This window comes from Fundulus heteroclitus, chromosome 19, assembly GCF_011125445.2.
Source record: "Fundulus heteroclitus isolate FHET01 chromosome 19, MU-UCD_Fhet_4.1, whole genome shotgun sequence".
NCBI classification, from domain to species: domain Eukaryota; kingdom Metazoa; phylum Chordata; class Actinopteri; order Cyprinodontiformes; family Fundulidae; genus Fundulus; species Fundulus heteroclitus.
In genome coordinates this window covers 28,956,890-28,972,670 of record NC_046379.1, presented here as the reverse complement: position 1 = coordinate 28,972,670, position 15,781 = coordinate 28,956,890, and the positions used below count along the sequence as shown (strand labels likewise).

At 38.6% G+C, this 15,781-nt stretch overlaps 1 protein-coding gene across 3 annotated transcripts; it reads left to right on the top strand.

Annotated features, from left to right (window-relative positions):
- Positions 1–3,340: 3,340 nt before the first annotated feature.
- asmt2 (acetylserotonin O-methyltransferase 2) lies at positions 3,341–13,742 on the top strand. Of its 3 annotated transcripts, XM_012875879.3 has the most exons (9): positions 3,341–3,636; positions 3,755–3,837; positions 5,086–5,260; positions 5,504–5,633; positions 7,128–7,196; positions 7,283–7,401; positions 7,499–7,636; positions 12,210–12,332; positions 12,407–13,742. In XM_012875879.3, the coding sequence occupies exons 2-9, from the start codon at positions 3,757–3,759 to the stop codon at positions 12,616–12,618; spliced, it is 1,047 nt and encodes a 348-aa protein (XP_012731333.2). In that variant the 5' UTR covers positions 3,341–3,636; positions 3,755–3,756; the 3' UTR covers positions 12,619–13,742. The 3 variants fall into 3 exon arrangements, with proteins under 3 accessions (XP_012731333.2, XP_036006777.1, XP_036006776.1); XM_036150884.1 differs by lacking the exon at positions 3,755–3,837 and having other exon boundaries at positions 5,140–5,260; XM_036150883.1 differs by lacking the exon at positions 3,341–3,636 and having other exon boundaries at positions 3,643–3,837.
- Positions 13,743–15,781: the final 2,039 nt, after the last annotated feature.

Below are 15,781 nucleotides of genomic sequence, written 5' to 3'. Positions count from 1 at the left end.
AGGTTTTCTTTCAGGATTGACCCATGTTTGGTTCCAGCCCTTCTTACCCTCGTCTCTGACCGGCTTTGATGTCCCTGTTGAAGATGAGCATCCACCAGCATGGTGTTGCTACCATCGTGCGTTAATACAGCGATGCCATGTTTAGAGTCACACTTAACATTTTATGGACAGGCCAAAAAACGTTTTCATTTTGGTCTTGTTTGACCAGAGCAGCTACGTTCACATGTTTGCTGGGCCCACTTTGTGGCTTGGTGGCAAACTGTTGGCAGAAAGTCTGAAGGAATGCTTTGTTTCCACTTTTCCAGAAAAGCCAGACTTTGGCATGACCAAGCAGTAGTCTTCCTGTCAACCGATTCCCCCCTACCTGAAATGCTGATCTCTACGGCTCCTCCAGAGTTACTGTGGGCTATGGAGGCAATTTTTGTTCCATTGTTGACAGAATGGGTGTTGCAAATGGAAATTTGTGGGGGGGGAGGCTTTGAGAATAACTTTGGCGTTTTCACAGGTTTATTTTTTTTCAACCCCCAAAATAATATATATATATATATATATATATATATATATATATATATTACAGATTTTTATTTTTTACAGATTGCATTGTTATTTAAATTGCATTTTACAGATCACATTCTCTTCACTTCTCGCTCTTGATGTGCACATAGACCAATAAAAATGTCGTTGCTAATGTCCTTGCAGACCAATAGAAATGCGTCTCCGCTCCTCACTCCAGAGGAAAGCCCGCACCCAGAAGTGAAGAGAAAGTGATCTGTAAAACGCAGTTTCAAAAGAATGCAATTCGTAAAGCTTAACCTGAAAAAGAGAAATTTGAAAATATTAAATCTGTTAAAAATGTTTTTGTTAAAATTCAATTTGAAAAATTTGACAAAATCTGAGAAAACACCAAAATGACTCTCAATTACTTTTTTGAGAATTTTAAATTCTGTGTTGCATTTTTTTTTTTAAATGTTTTTTTTTTTTTTTCAATTTCCATTTACAAAACATGTTTTTTGCCTGCAACAATATTGGAACAAAATTTACTTCGTAGTGTGCCGCTTTTGGCTGCTTCTCCAATTAATGTTAAGGTTTTAAATGTCACCCAGTATTTAAAAAATGACAACTGATCTTGTGCTTTGATTATTCACACAGACCTTTGCCTAATATTACTTTGGTAAGGAATATTTTTCACATGGAACTGTGGACAAATGTGGCTTCTATGAATAATTGTAAAACTTAGCACAGCCTTGTGGACCTTCAGAAGTCATAATTTAACAAAAAATAAATTCTATGATGTAAAATGTTATAAAATGAATGCATAAATCTAAGTATTAAATATCTCAAAATAATTATTAAATACATTATTTAGTTACTAATTACTATAATTGCAGAACATCAACTGTCAGCAGTATAAGTCTGGCCCACTTACTTTGATTGGGTAGCATCAGAGTACATGGGCCAGGCTTACACTCAAGATAAATGCTTAATAGTGGAGTTACAGTGCAGGTTTAGCCAATCATATGGTCGGATTTTTACTGCTACCTCTCTCCTCAAAAATTGCTTTACAAGCTAATATGATTACACATTCTCTGAAGAACTAAATAAAAAGGTGAAAAAATAGTAATGCAGTTCCAAAAATGGTAAAAGTAAACATTGTTGTTGCTGAATTGTACAATGTGCATTAAAAAATTCTGTTTTTAAAATGTTATTGACTTATATTTACATGATCACAAATGCCTAACTATTAATTATGACAAACTGACAAAAACTAGGTATTGTTTCCCAAAATAGGAAACTAATAGAGATTTTCTGATAGTTCTTCTGTCACGCTTAAGTGGGTTATAGATTATTGAAAAAATTTAGAAATTGTAAATACATTTAAAAAATCTTTTTATGGTTAAATTTGACATGCATTTGCATGTAATTATTTTTTGATTCGTTAACGTTTTTAGTTCTTTTCTATTTTGGCACTTCATGGATTCCGTATCCTGACTCATCGTTTCTCAACAGAGGGACCCTGCATCTGTACGTAGTGAATTTTGTTCCAATATTCTTGCAAGCAAAAAACACGTTTTGTAAATGGAAATTTGAAAAGAAAAAATCCCGTTCTGTAAGAAAATATTTATAATAATAATAAAATGCAATCGAAAAGTTAAATTTGAAAAACTTCTTAATTATTTTTTATATGTGTATTTTTTATAAATATTTTATATTTTCTCTTTTTCAGGTTAAGGTTTACGTCCTTAAGGCATCCTTTTCAACTTGCGTTTTACAGATCACTTTCTCTTCACTCTGAGGGCGGGCTCTCCTCTGGAGTGAGGAGCGGAGACGCATTTCTATTGGTCTGCATAGACGTTAGCAACGACATTTTTATTGGTCACTGTGTGCATTGACCAATAAAGAGCGAGAAGTGAAGAGAATGTTATGTGTAAACGCAATTTAAAAAATAAGGCAATTCGTAAAACATAAAAATCTGTAAAAAAATAAATAAAATAATAATTAAAAAGGAACATTTTAAAAATACATGAAAAAAACTTTAGAATTCTTTTTTATTATTATTTATAAAATCTAAAAAAAAAGCGCGAAAGTTACTCTCAATGCCTATTTTAATTAAGAGTGTAATTTTTTTCTTCAAATTTCCATTTGTAAAATCTGTTCTTTGCTTGCAGCAATAATTGATCAAAAGTCACTCCATACATCTGCATCACCTATTATCCAGCTGCAGCAATGCTTAAGAAAATATATACTTTTGAGGTGGAGCCATGTGTTTTTTGTTCAGTGGAAGTCCATCCCTAACAGTGTTTAAAATTGAATTACGGACATACTTTGCATCTCTAGCACTTCTCAAAACTTCTATCCAGGAGGTCTGTCATTTATGTCAAGATTTAGATTAATACTACTTGTTAAGAAAAACTGCTTCTTGTGTAATTAAAAGTGGCCCTAAAATTTCCAATTTCACAAACTCTTTTTGTTACACGTTTGTTGGACTTCCTATAAATATGACGTACCTTTCTCTAAACTTGTGGACCATATGCTTTTGACCAGTTGTACATTTTAAAGAGGCCTTGCAATGTTATTTTGTTATATATATATTATATTATATTATATTATATTATATTATATTATATTATATTATATTATATTATATTATATTATATTATATATAATTTTTATATATATATAATTTATATATATATTTATATATATATATATATTATATATAATTTATATGTATATTTATATATAATTTCCCATCGAGTGTCTGCATGTAAATGTAAATGTTTGTTCAATGAAAGAAAAGCATCTGCATCACCTACCGCAGCTCCACAGCGCGCCCCCTGCTGCTGCGGTTGAACCCAGTACTACACCGTGTGTTTAACTTGGAGCTATTGCACGTCGACCGACGCCGCCTCAAGAAGCCACACAGACTCTCTCAGTAACTTAGAGCTAGATCCGGAGCAGGGGCGCCTCTCCTCCGTCTCCGATCATTTCTTTGCCACCTGTTTCTCCCTGGCTCCTGCTCCAGCACCGACATCTTGCCTGTTTCGCTAGCCAAACTACGCGATTTGATATTATCCTGCGCAGAATAAAGCGGTTATCATTTCCCCCTGAATAACGATCTCTTGGGAGATTTTCCAGGTAAGTGATTTATGATAATGACACGTTTGCCCCGTTTAGTGTTTTTTTTGTTTCTCTGGGTTTGCCCCGGGTGGACAGACGGGCTTTGTGTGTCTCTCCTCCTCCATCACGGGCGCAGCGATGGCAGAGCATCTCTCCCAGAGTGAGCTGGACTACCCATTCAAACTTCTGGAGTATTTCAACGGCTTCAGGGTGTCAAAGGTAACGCCACAGCCTTCAAACCTCCATCTTTTAGTAGCTGAACACATCCCTGTTTAATGTGCTGCAAGAGCCTGAATGTGACATTTTCAGTCACTTTGTCTGACATCTTACTGCCATTAAATCAAGCTAAGAGTTTTAAGACGCCTGAAGGAGACACCTTTATATGTCCAAACAAGCATGGACATCAGGAAAATATCAAGCCGTCTTAGTTTTTTCGCGTGTAGAACCCTGGGATGTGAAGAAGCCACATTGTCGGCATCCACGGTGAAACGAGCTCTGTACAGTTAGGGCAAAGGGCCACTCAGCGAGGAAGAAGCCATTACTCCAAATTCACAGAGGAGACGTGTCCTGCAGTGTGGTGAGACTAAAACGCAGGGATTTTTGTCTAAAATGACGCTTGTTACAAGCGAGGAAAAAAAAAGAGGAAGGCTTGGAAGCTGGACACCAGCGGTGAAGCACAGGTGCGGAAGGATGATGGTGTTTGGGCGCTTTGCTGCAGGAGGGAAAGGGCTGGGTAATATAAGATGATCTATATTGCGTTATAGTTGTACTTTTATTTATTCCAGTGGGTTATCTTTCAGCTGTTTCTTGTATTTATCTACATGTGTTTGTTAAAAAAAAACTATCTGTGATGCATTTGGGATAAAGCTTGATTCAGAGATGCCTTTTTATAATAACTTTATGAAAAGAAAAGCAAATCAGCTGTCAGCCTAAACATACAGAGATATTATTTTTGGTCCATATCGCCCTGCCCTAGGAGGGACGGATGCACCTCATGAAACAGACGGCATCAGTCAGAATGTTAAAGTTTTGGCCCAAATGCATCCTCTGAATGCAAACGGCCCCAAACATGCTACCAAATTAGTTACAACTAGGCTTAAGGACAACAGAGTCAGTGTGTTCCATGATCCATCACAGAAGTCCTGATCTCAGTTTCATAGAAAATCTGTGGTCAGAGTTGGAAAGGCATGTGCTAGGCCTGCGAACCCGAAACAATTCTGATTTGGAAACGTACAGCGTGTTAAAACTAAATTTGAGGAACGTTAGGGTTAAGAATCTAAAAATATCCCTCATTATGAATAAAAAATCATTTTGGTGAGTGTAACTGGCTGAGAACAAAGGTTTATTTGGATTCAGGGTAAGACAGGGAAAACAAAAGGTTACGTTGTCTTTTTTTATACAGTGCTCATAAATATTAGTTTTTTTAACTGTAAAAATGTGACCTGAGCTTTATGTCTGTCTCCTCAGGTGATATTTTCAGCCTGTGAGCTCGGCGTCTTTGACCTCCTGCTTAAATCCCAGGAGGCCATGAGCGCCCAACGGGTGGCGCAGGAACTGGGCACCAGCGTGGACGGGATGGAGAGACTGCTGGACGCCCTAGTGGGCTTGGAGATCCTGGAGGTGGAGCGGGCAGAAGGGACAGGTCAGGAAGGGGAACACCTTCATCGTCTCTAATAACCGATATATTTATTTCAACATCATTAGAATTACTGTTTGAGCTGTTTGAGCTTTTTTTCTCCCTGAAATAAAGCTCTTTCTTCATGGATGCGTGACATGAACATGTTGAGGTCCAGTTAGAAATCTCCACTGTGGTCGGTTGTGTTCAGCAGCCGCTCTGGGACTTTGTGTGCCGCTGACTGCTGATGACTTCATTTTGTCAAACCAGCTTTTTACAGCAGCACGGATGTAGCTAACCTCTACCTGGCCAAAGGCAGCGCAAAGTCTCTTCACGACATGATCGTCTACCGCTCCCAGACCATCTACCCTCTGTGGAACAACATGGTGGATGCCATCAGGTCAGTGGGCCGCCTCTAGGTTACACCGGCCCTTTATATGGCAGGACGAGGAAGCCCGTACAGTTCCTCACAAAAGTATTCATACCCCTTGAACTTTTTTCCTATTTTATCACGTTACCGCTACAAACAATATTCTGTTTTACTGGGATTCAGTATGATAAACCGACACAAGGGCAATATATGTGAAGTGAAATCAAACACGTTTTTTTTTACGTGGTGGTGGGGCCACTTCTGGTCCCACCACCACGGGACCCCTCGTGACTACCTCATGACCGTGCCCCACCCCGGCCCCCCACCCAGGCCCCCTAGGGCATGACCACCTGACCTCTTCCTGACAACCCCCCCCCCCCCCCCCCCCTTGTGCACGACCCCTAGTGGCCACGTTATAATCTTACGTCATTGTTGTTCACAGCATATTATTCTTATATTTAAATTAATTGTTAGTTTTTCTTTCTCTTTATAGTTAGATTTCCTGTATTATTTGATTCATTACAATGGTCACTATTGTTCACTGTATATTATTCTAATATAAACATGATTATCTGTACGCATTTTTCTATTTTTGAATTATTCCAGCTATTATTATTTCTATATTTAAATGAATCATTAAAGAAAAAATCTTATGGAATGTAAGCTGTCAGAGACCAATTCCTACTATACTATATTCCTCCTGGGTGTGTGGATGTTTTAACGTACGTTTATCCGAGCGTCCATTTCTGGAACACTAATCCCTGTTTTTCTCTGTCAGGTTTTCCTTGAAAATAAAGAGCGGATAATAAATAGCTTCATTTCCTGTCAAGATCATTAAACCAGCTTTTTTTTTCTAACATCCTTTTTTTGTATGCAGACCCATAGGGTGGCTAAAAAAAATGCAAATAATATTCAGACGTTCTCATATCAGTATGTTATCACTCTGCAGCTAAAGTTTCTTCATCTTTATAAAATAGAGATTTTTCTCATGGACAGAAACATTGACCCAAAACTTAAAATATTAGTGCCTACCCTTATATTCTCTAAAGAGCCCAGGAACTGCTATCTATCAACTCATTAAAGTTTAGCAAATAACTTATCTTATAACATTAATCTCTTTCAGGGAAAATCCTGATTTACAGAACTTTGGCTGCCAGTCGGCTGATAACAAATGAGCAATGTGTTCTATTGCCCTACCTACTAAACTTGTTTCAATTTTTACATTATAGTTTAGATTTTCTTTCTCTTAATAGTTAGATTAACTGTAATATTTAAGGGAATAGCCTCCAATAGACGTGAAAAAAAAAAAAGTTTTTAGCTCTAAGATGACATCTACTGTTTATCTAGCTTTCTAAGTTAAATTTAAAATCCCAAACAGGGATTATCCCCACCAGTAACCACCCTGTATCAGACAGTGAAATATTAGAGCACACTGCTTGCAGACGTAAAACACACTCCTCAGACAGAAATAACCACCGTCTCAGTCTTTTCCACGTGTGCAACGGAAGGTTTTCTGTCATGCAGGGAGGGGAAGAACCAGTATGAAAAGACCTTCGGCCTTCCATCCGAAGACGTTTTCCAAGCCATCTACAGGTCGGTGCTTATCTGTTTGCTTAAAACGCGTCACCGTCTCATTGAAATCTTAAGTTGGTTGGTCATGGTGGGATTCTACCTCACAGGTCTGAGGAGGAGATGCTAAAATTCATGGGGCTGATGAACTCTTCCTGGGTTCTGGATGGACACGACGTCGTGACGGCGTTCGACCTCTCTCGCTTCCAGAGGATAGTTGATCTTGGAGGTGAGGACCTGCACTCATCCACTATCCCTCCCTGCCAGCTATACTATATAAACTCTATACTACTATAAACTCTGTGCTTTGACTACAAAACTCCCAGGTTGCACTGGGGCTCTGGCCAATGAACTGGCGAGAGCATATCCCGCCTCTTCCATCACCGTGTTTGACCTGCCAGAGGTTGTAGAAGCGGCTCAGAAACATTACTCACAAGAGGACAACCGCGTTGCCTTTCAGTCAGGTGAGCCTTATTGGTCTTCTTTCTCCATTTCAGAGAGAATAAGATGTGCAATCTTAATAAGTGATTTTTATCTTCACTTAAACTTTTATTTAATCAAGAATGTCAAGAATCCTTTTTTTTTTTTTTCCGTCTCAGCACGCATGGTCTCAAAGGTTTGCTAGAAAACCTTAATGAACAAGCAGCAGCATGAACATATCCCCATAGCTCCACACGAATGTGGCGTCATCATGCTGTGAGGATGTGGCTCTGCAGCACGGATAGTTAAACTGCTCAAAACTGATGGGAAGGGTGTTCTCTCTGAAAAGGTGGATGGATGGATGTATAGATGGATGGATGGACAGATGATGCCTAGATGAACAGACAGGTGGATGGATGGGTGGATGTGTGTGGATAAATGAATGCATGGGTGGACAGACAGGTATGTTGTGCCATTACTCATGTTTTCAAGTTATTTAATGTCTAATAAATAACCCTCAGTCTGTTAGGTATTGTCCGGTGAATATCAGCCCAAACAGCTGATATTAGGACAACAGTTGAATGATTCGGGCGCTGTCATTCTTTTAACAACAAACTCTGCACACATATAGAATAAAGGAGTGACAACTTCTCTTTAAGTTCAAGAATATATTAACAGAAATAAAATGAACATTCAAAGAACATCACTATAGAATGCTGTTTGTCTGAATTAACACTATATTTCAATCAGAAATCCTCTTTACTAGGCTAGTGAAACTTAATTAAAACTACTAAATGCAATGAAGATAAAAATAAGCTAAGGAACTATGTACACACAAAAGAACAAAAGGACAAATAAAATGGTTGAAAACCATCAGAATGATTCAGTGAATCCTGGTTCATTGCAGATCCAAGCTAGAGAATCACAGTTCATCTTAAATCAACTTCACGGTCAGACTCCCTTATAGATTAGAGCCCTGTTGTGTCCGTATATGCCTTCTCAAAGGCTGAGGTCACCGGATCAGAATCTTCTCTTGGTCCATCACACCCGTTTTTAAGACTAGAGGAGATCGGTCCTTCCAGGCCATTGTGGCAAGGCTCTGGAATGACCTCCCAAACTTAAAGCTTGTCTTTTTCGCAAATCTTTTTAACGACTCAGTGTGCCGGTTGTTCTTCTGTGACTATTATATTTAACTCTACCGCTGTAGTGATGGTTTTAGTGATGTTTTAGTTTTCCTCTGATGTTTTATTGCTTTATCTCATTGTCTAATTCTGCACTTTTGTAAAGCACTTTGTGATCTTCAATGTCTGTGAAATGTCCTATATAAATAAACTTTTACTTACTTAATTAAAGACTATGGAATGATATTAAATTAGTTTAATTTAGGCCAACATTTGGTACGTGTTCAACCCATTCACAATGCAAATCTTGAGTTAATTAAAGCATTATTTGACGATCAACCGGAAATGGCATGTTTCAGAACGTGTCCTGTGGCCATTGTTTACTCTAGCTTGATAAGTTAACCTTAAGTTACAGGAATAGGGCTGGACGATAATTCAATAACGATTTATATCGATTGATAGACGTGTGATTCAATAGGAAAAAAAGGGGTCAACAAAATGCTTCCCTCGTTGGTTTCTGTCAGAACCAATGACACTTATTCACCATATTTTCTTTTTATATGCAGATGATATCCTCTTGTATGTATCAAACCATGTCACATCTATTCCACATATTCTTAACATCCTCAAAGTTTTTGGTATTTTTCAGGATATAAACTGAATCTTGACGAGCGAGCTCTTGCCCATTACTAAGGTTGCTTGTCAACTCCCACTTAACTCTCTACCTTTCAATGTGACAAATGATACGTTTAACGATCTTGGCGTGAGCGTTACAAAGTTTCACTCCCGACTTTTTAAGGCTAATTTCAGTCCGCTTGTTGAGAGCGTCCGGCAGGATCTCATTCGCTGGTCTACAGTGCCTTTATCTTTAGCCAGGTGAATTAGCATAATTAAAATGAATATGCTTCCCAAGTTCCTGTTTGTTTCTATTTCCTTACAAAAACATTTTTTTACAAAGCTTGATGGTCTCATTTCATCTTTTAGCTGGAACAATAAAGCAGGTAGGATCAGGAAATTGTTCTTGTAAAGACCTAAAATAGATGATGTCACGGCCTTGCCAAATTTTATAATTTATCATTGGGCTGCCAATATAAAAAGTTTATTGTGTTGGCGATGGGACACATCATCCCAAGACCTTCCAGGCTGGTTACAAATTGAATCCAGCTCCTGCCGTTCTGTCTCACTACCAGCTCTTTTGTGCTCCTCTGTTCCCCTACTCTCACCTCAGACCTGTCAAAATCCAATAGTACACCATTCCCTTAAAATCTGGTCTCAGTTCCTAAAACATTACGGGCTAGCCTTTATGTCAATTTATTCCTCCGTCACAGCCAACCACTTGTTTCCAGCCTCTCTTCTAGATAATGCCTTCAGTCTATAACAGACTAATGTTGTACAGGGATGCCATTTTCATGCCTTTTGATAAGGTCAGAGAAGAATTCTCTTTACCTGCACATAATTTTCAGATATTTATAAGTCAGGCATTTCTTAAAGAATCAGTTTGTTCAGGTTTCCTCTGTACCACCAAAGTCACCATTTGATTTTATTCTTGACTCTCTACCTGTGGTGAAAGGACCAGTATCATGGCTGTACACTAAAATATTTGAAATGGAGGGCCCCTCGTTATCGCTGATAAGAGATTACTGGGGAAAAGATATTGATACAATTATAACTGAAGAACAATGGTTTGACATTCTTCCTTTGCCTGTGCAAGGCATAAGCTTATTCAGTTTAAGATTGTACATAGGCTCCATATGTCTAAGGGTAGACCTTCAAAAAATCTTTCCTGATGTTAATGTGTTGGGTGTAAACAAGCACCTGCTACGCTCTACCACACGCTTTGGTCATGTCCTAGCCTAATGGCATTCTGGTCTTCAATTTTTTTTTAAGTTTATTCAGCAGTTTCTGGAGCCACCATTCACCCTTGCCCTTTCATTGGACTCTTTGGTTTATCAATAAATACTCCTCCCTTCTGGCACGTCTCTTTAAATGGGAAAAATAACCGCCACCCTTCGCTTGGTAGATGGATATGTGATGTGTTTAATTCTTCCAAAAATAGTAAACAAACAAAGATTTAATGTAAGAATAAATCAAAGGATAAATAACAAATTTGGGCCCAATTTAACTGAGGTCAACTGAACTCTAACTCAACACAAACAAAACTGACCTCTCAACAAAGAACAAAAGGCTGCTTAAATAGGGATGGTGTAACCCAAGTCTACTACATGAGGGAGGCACGGCATAACAAAAGAACAAATAAATACAAAATTAACTTAAGCATTCTATGAAACAAATAAAGCAAAACAAACTCTTACTTAGCAGAAACAATAATAGGTGAATATTTAAGTGACAAAATTAACTAATTAAAAACAACTTGAAACAGGTCTCCCCTGTCACTCTTTCAAAAAACAAATGGTATGCTCCAGGTTTCCTCCTCCAGCTGGTTTGTATCAGCAGCACCTCAAACAAAAACCTGGTGTAAATAAACCATTCAGACGGTCATTAACCAAAGTGTGCACCCATTAGAAAATACCTGTCTAAATGAAATAACTTAAACAAACTGTAATATAATATAAAGAAAGAAAAGAATACCAACACGATGTGGTGGTGGGAGGATCATCCACCACAGTTTTATAAAAAAATGTTGGTACAATGAACTATGCGTTTTGACTCTGAATAAGATTTTTTGAATGTCTTTTGGATAACCACTATGGACTTTTTTGTTTCGTTTCTCTTTTCTATTTTGCTTTGCTTTGTGTGACTGTTAAAAAAAAAAAAAAAAAAAAAAAAGGGTAATAACGCCAATGCAAGTGGACATTCGGCACTAATTTAAAAACACTTTGAAGCCATATTTTGTTAGAATGAGCGGTCCGGAAAACGCAAACATTAATGTCCCATCGCTGTATAAAACCTTTATGGAAATGAAGTTTGTTATAACCGTAAAACACACCCAAAGCACATCAGCATAGCACGGTTTCAAAATTGCTAGGAGGAGCTTAGCTTCTAAGCTCGGTCTATTACCTCATTCAAACCTTAAAACAAAACAATATAATACAATAAAAGTAAACCATTTAAAAATTTCCCCAGCTAATTTCTCCGCCAAACCTCTGCCTTTGAGTGTGTTGGTTTCACTTTGGACAGTCCGGTTGGAAGGAGTTGCTTCAGGGTGGAACTAGTTCAGACCGGGGCGGTGAGCAAGCAGCAAGCTCAGGGGATTGCTCCTTCTTATGAAAGAGACGGTCTGATATTATTGTGCTCCCAACTTAGTCTGATTTTGTCTTTCCTGACTGATATCACAGGTGGATGGATGGATGGATGGATGGATGGATGAATGGATGGCGTACAGTTGGAACGCAGTGAATGTCCTTTACAAGTACTTTTCCCCTCTGTCAGGATTGCAGCCTCTGATCCATTTCAAGGTGGCGTGTCTAAGAAATCCAGAGCTGTGTCTTTTATTCCTAAAGCTCTTGCTTTGGTGCGCTTCTTCCTCTGCATGCAGGCGATTTCTTCAGAGGTGAAATCCCTAGTGCAGACCTGTATGTCCTGGCCAGAATCGTTCATGACTGGTCTGAAGAGAAGTGCCTGGCGCTCCTGAAGAAGATCTACGAGACGTGTCAGCCTGGTGAGTTTCCCCCGCACCATGAGTTCAATAGAACCGTTCTGGCCAGCTCAGCGTGTTTGCCGTCCTCTCGCCAGGCGGAGGCGTCCTGCTGGTGGAGGCGCTCCTGTTCGAGAACAAACGAGGGCCCCTCATGGTTCAGATCTTCTCCCTGAACATGCTGGTGCAGGCAGAGGGCAAGGAGCGCTCCCCGTCCGAGTACACCAACATGCTCAACAAGTCGGGCTTCCGCGACGTTCAGGTCTGCCGCACCGGCAAGTCCTACGACGCCATCTTGGCTATCAGATGAGCGTCTGACAGCGAGAGGAAGACAGCACCGATTTAAATGAATTAAATGTTTCGTTGGGGTTTCGGAGACAAGCATGAAACTTGAACCTTACCATACGTGTTAAAAGAAATCTTGGTTTTTAGAATCTTGTAGGTCTTGCCCAGTACAGTGCCGTGAAAAGGTATTTGCCCCCTTTCAGATTTCTTCTGTTTTTGCTTGTTTCAGATCAACAAACTAATGTCAATTTCAAGGAAAATAACCGCAGTAAAGGTGTTTTCAAATGATGATTTCATTTATTAAAGGAGCAATAAGCAAAATTTCATTATTTCAGATAGAAGTAACAAAACAATTGGGATTCGTTGCTGCCGGTTATCGCGAAGACTTGATGCAGATGTTGTAAGATACGGAGCAGCCAGGTATCGGGTTTAGGGGGTAATTACTTTTTCACATAGGCCCAGTTTTGTTTGGATAGCCTTTTTTAACGTATCAAATCAAACCGTGTTAAACTGTCTGTTTTATCTGCTCAGATTATCACGTCTGATGTAAACGTTTGCTTGGTTTTGTGAAACCTGTAAGTGTGACGAGGGAAATCGCTGAATGTTCAGTGAGACGGTTGTATCTGCTGCAGATGTAGACATGCAGACAGTTGTGCGGGTGGGATTTTGGGACGCATTTCCTGTTCACTGCGATGCTTCCTGGTTTCTCCTTAAACTGCACATTAACCAAGTCCATTGTTTCCCTCACTCTGTCAGTTGTCTGTTCTAAAAACCATTTGGGTTAGTTTTATGTTTCCTAAAGGAGAATCAGTGTGATACTGTTCAACATCCTGGTTGTGGTGCTTTTATTGCTTCTATTTAGCCGTTTTATTCCGTTTCCTGGCATCACTTTGTAAAATGGAGCTGCAGCCGTTTACATTAAAATTATCCGTTTACAGTATCTGAGCCCCAAAATGGCTGCAGGTGAGTTTTCCTATCAAATAAATACGATGCAAATAAGTGTTTCAAAAGTGGCGAGAATGGTTTGTATTTGTAAAATCAACATATGGGTCATTAATATTGCCTTTTCTACATCAGCACATTGTACTCCAAGCCTGTTTTGTGTCCTGAAAATTCTCCTCCAGAATAAAAAAGCTGTGAGATATTAAATGTTTAAGTTATTGACTCATTTCCCTTAATAATTTTGGTTTAATACAAAAAAAAGTGTTAACCAGTGGTTTGGTGATGCACTTTATGAATTTCTGTCATAGTTTGTATAACGGTTCTCAAAAACATTGTGGCAGCTGAATGTTTAGCTCTGTTTTTCTTCTTTTTTTCCCCTATTCCAATGACGCTTTAAACATTTGGAAAATGGGGAGAACATGCTGTATTTTTTTGGCAGTAATATATTTAAACTTCCACTTGATGTATTCCGGTGCTTGTACCTTGTGCTAAATTTTTCATCCATGGCGGATCTTGTCTCACAGCTTACTTTGGAAATGTCGGGAAGGAAATCAGTGAGTGCTCCCCTCAGTGTGTTGCCGTTTCAGCAGCGCTTGTTCTCAGTTCATTTCGGTCAAAATGAACCAGTTCATGCGCGTAGTTCACCACCAAGACATTTCTTTAAGGGTTCCAATACGAACTGGTTCTCTTTCGTTTATCATATTTTTTCTGACGCAAAGTTACGGTCATGATGTCATTCACCATTTATAATGATGATGTCCTCACCATGCATTAATTATAACCTCTGTTTCATTCTCTCCTTTGGGTTTTGCTTAAAATGGCTAAATTCTGAGAACAGCTACTCACATATTCTCTTATTCGCATATTTTGATGTTTGGATCGAGGGACAACACGAGGCCGCCGATTTAAACGTTTGTAACAGCAGTCACTTTGTAACCTTATTATAGTCCCTGCCTGCAGGCAGAATTTGACATGTGTGTTTAGGTTTGACCTTTTAACTATATTGTAAAATCAAAAACATATAACTGCCAGACACTGAAGGTTGTAGTAACCTTGGAAAAAGGGGCTGAAGCACTCCGTTACTGCATGTTTTATTTTTTTATTTTTTTATAATCCTACTACGATAAAGCAAAAATAAATTCAGGTGCCCAATGTATAATCCAGGGTTTTCTTAATTGTGGGACAACAAAGGCATTTCTATCATTTTGGTCATAAACTGGTTAACACACCATGTTCTTCTTTAATAAAATTCTGAATCTACACATACGAGCTTGGAAAATCTCCATTCATGTCAATTAAAGATAACGTCGTGCTGTTGTTTTACCTGTGCTTACATGTATGGTTGTCCAAGAGAAATGCTTTTCACCTTTCGCAGCTCGTCTCTATAAAATCGTACTGTCAAAAAGAAAAAGATCTTGTTTTCATGGGTAGGGCTTGAGTCTTCAGTTTAAAATCTTCCATTTAAAGCAAATCCAAACATATTATAATTAAGTTTACATTGAGGGGAGAAGCAAGGTTTATCAATATATCCTTAAAAATGGAATGAAATAATAAAAAAAACAACCTGTGGGTGAGCAAAAGCTATATTTTGTTTCTGATGCTGTGCACCCACGGAAACACATTTCCACTATCAAGCTCGCCTTAAAACAAATGTGCCTGTCTTCTGCATGAAATAGTCTCTTGTTTGCCCCTGAAAAAAGAAAACAGTCTCTTGTTCAGTTCAAAGATTTAAAAAAAGTTAGCCCCACACTCATGAACAGGCTCATTTGAACACCCCACCATGAAAAGATGCATCTCCACGGCGACACGTGGGTGGCAGTATTATGATGTGTGATGTGCTTTTCCTCAGCAGGTTTAGTGAAGCTGGTAAGAAGTGATTGGAAGATGAATGGAGCCAAACACAAGCCAGTCTAAGAAGAAAACCTGTTGGGCTGCAAGAGTTGAAACTGGATTGGTCAGATCTACTCTGAAATGGTTCCGAGCAAGGCCCGATTGTACACTAGAACCAAAATGAATGAGAAATTGAGGGGGAAATGATTTTTAGAAAATATGTATTTTAGTTAAATTATATATGGATGACATGGCAATAAGTAGAACATGATGCAAATGCAAACCGATCTAGTCATATTTCTCAGAAGTTGTTTTGCTGCTGTTTGTCGTCAACTGCATCAAAGAGGAACACATTTTTAAAGCTGTTCTCTTTTCAAAATAGCTGTTTTAAAATCATTTGAAGTAGTAACAAGTTT

Bases quoted from the DNA above. Each gene is read 5' to 3' on its own strand.
- asmt2 (XM_012875879.3), top strand. From the start codon at position 3,757: ATGGCAGAGCATCTCTCCCAGAGTGAGCTGGACTACCCATTCAAACTT. The intron at 7,402-7,498 runs GTGAGGACCTGC...CAAAACTCCCAG, and splicing joins GAGGATAGTTGATCTTGGAG to GTTGCACTGGGGCTCTGGCC. The intron at 12,333-12,406 runs GTGAGTTTCCCC...TCCTCTCGCCAG, and splicing joins CTACGAGACGTGTCAGCCTG to GCGGAGGCGTCCTGCTGGTG.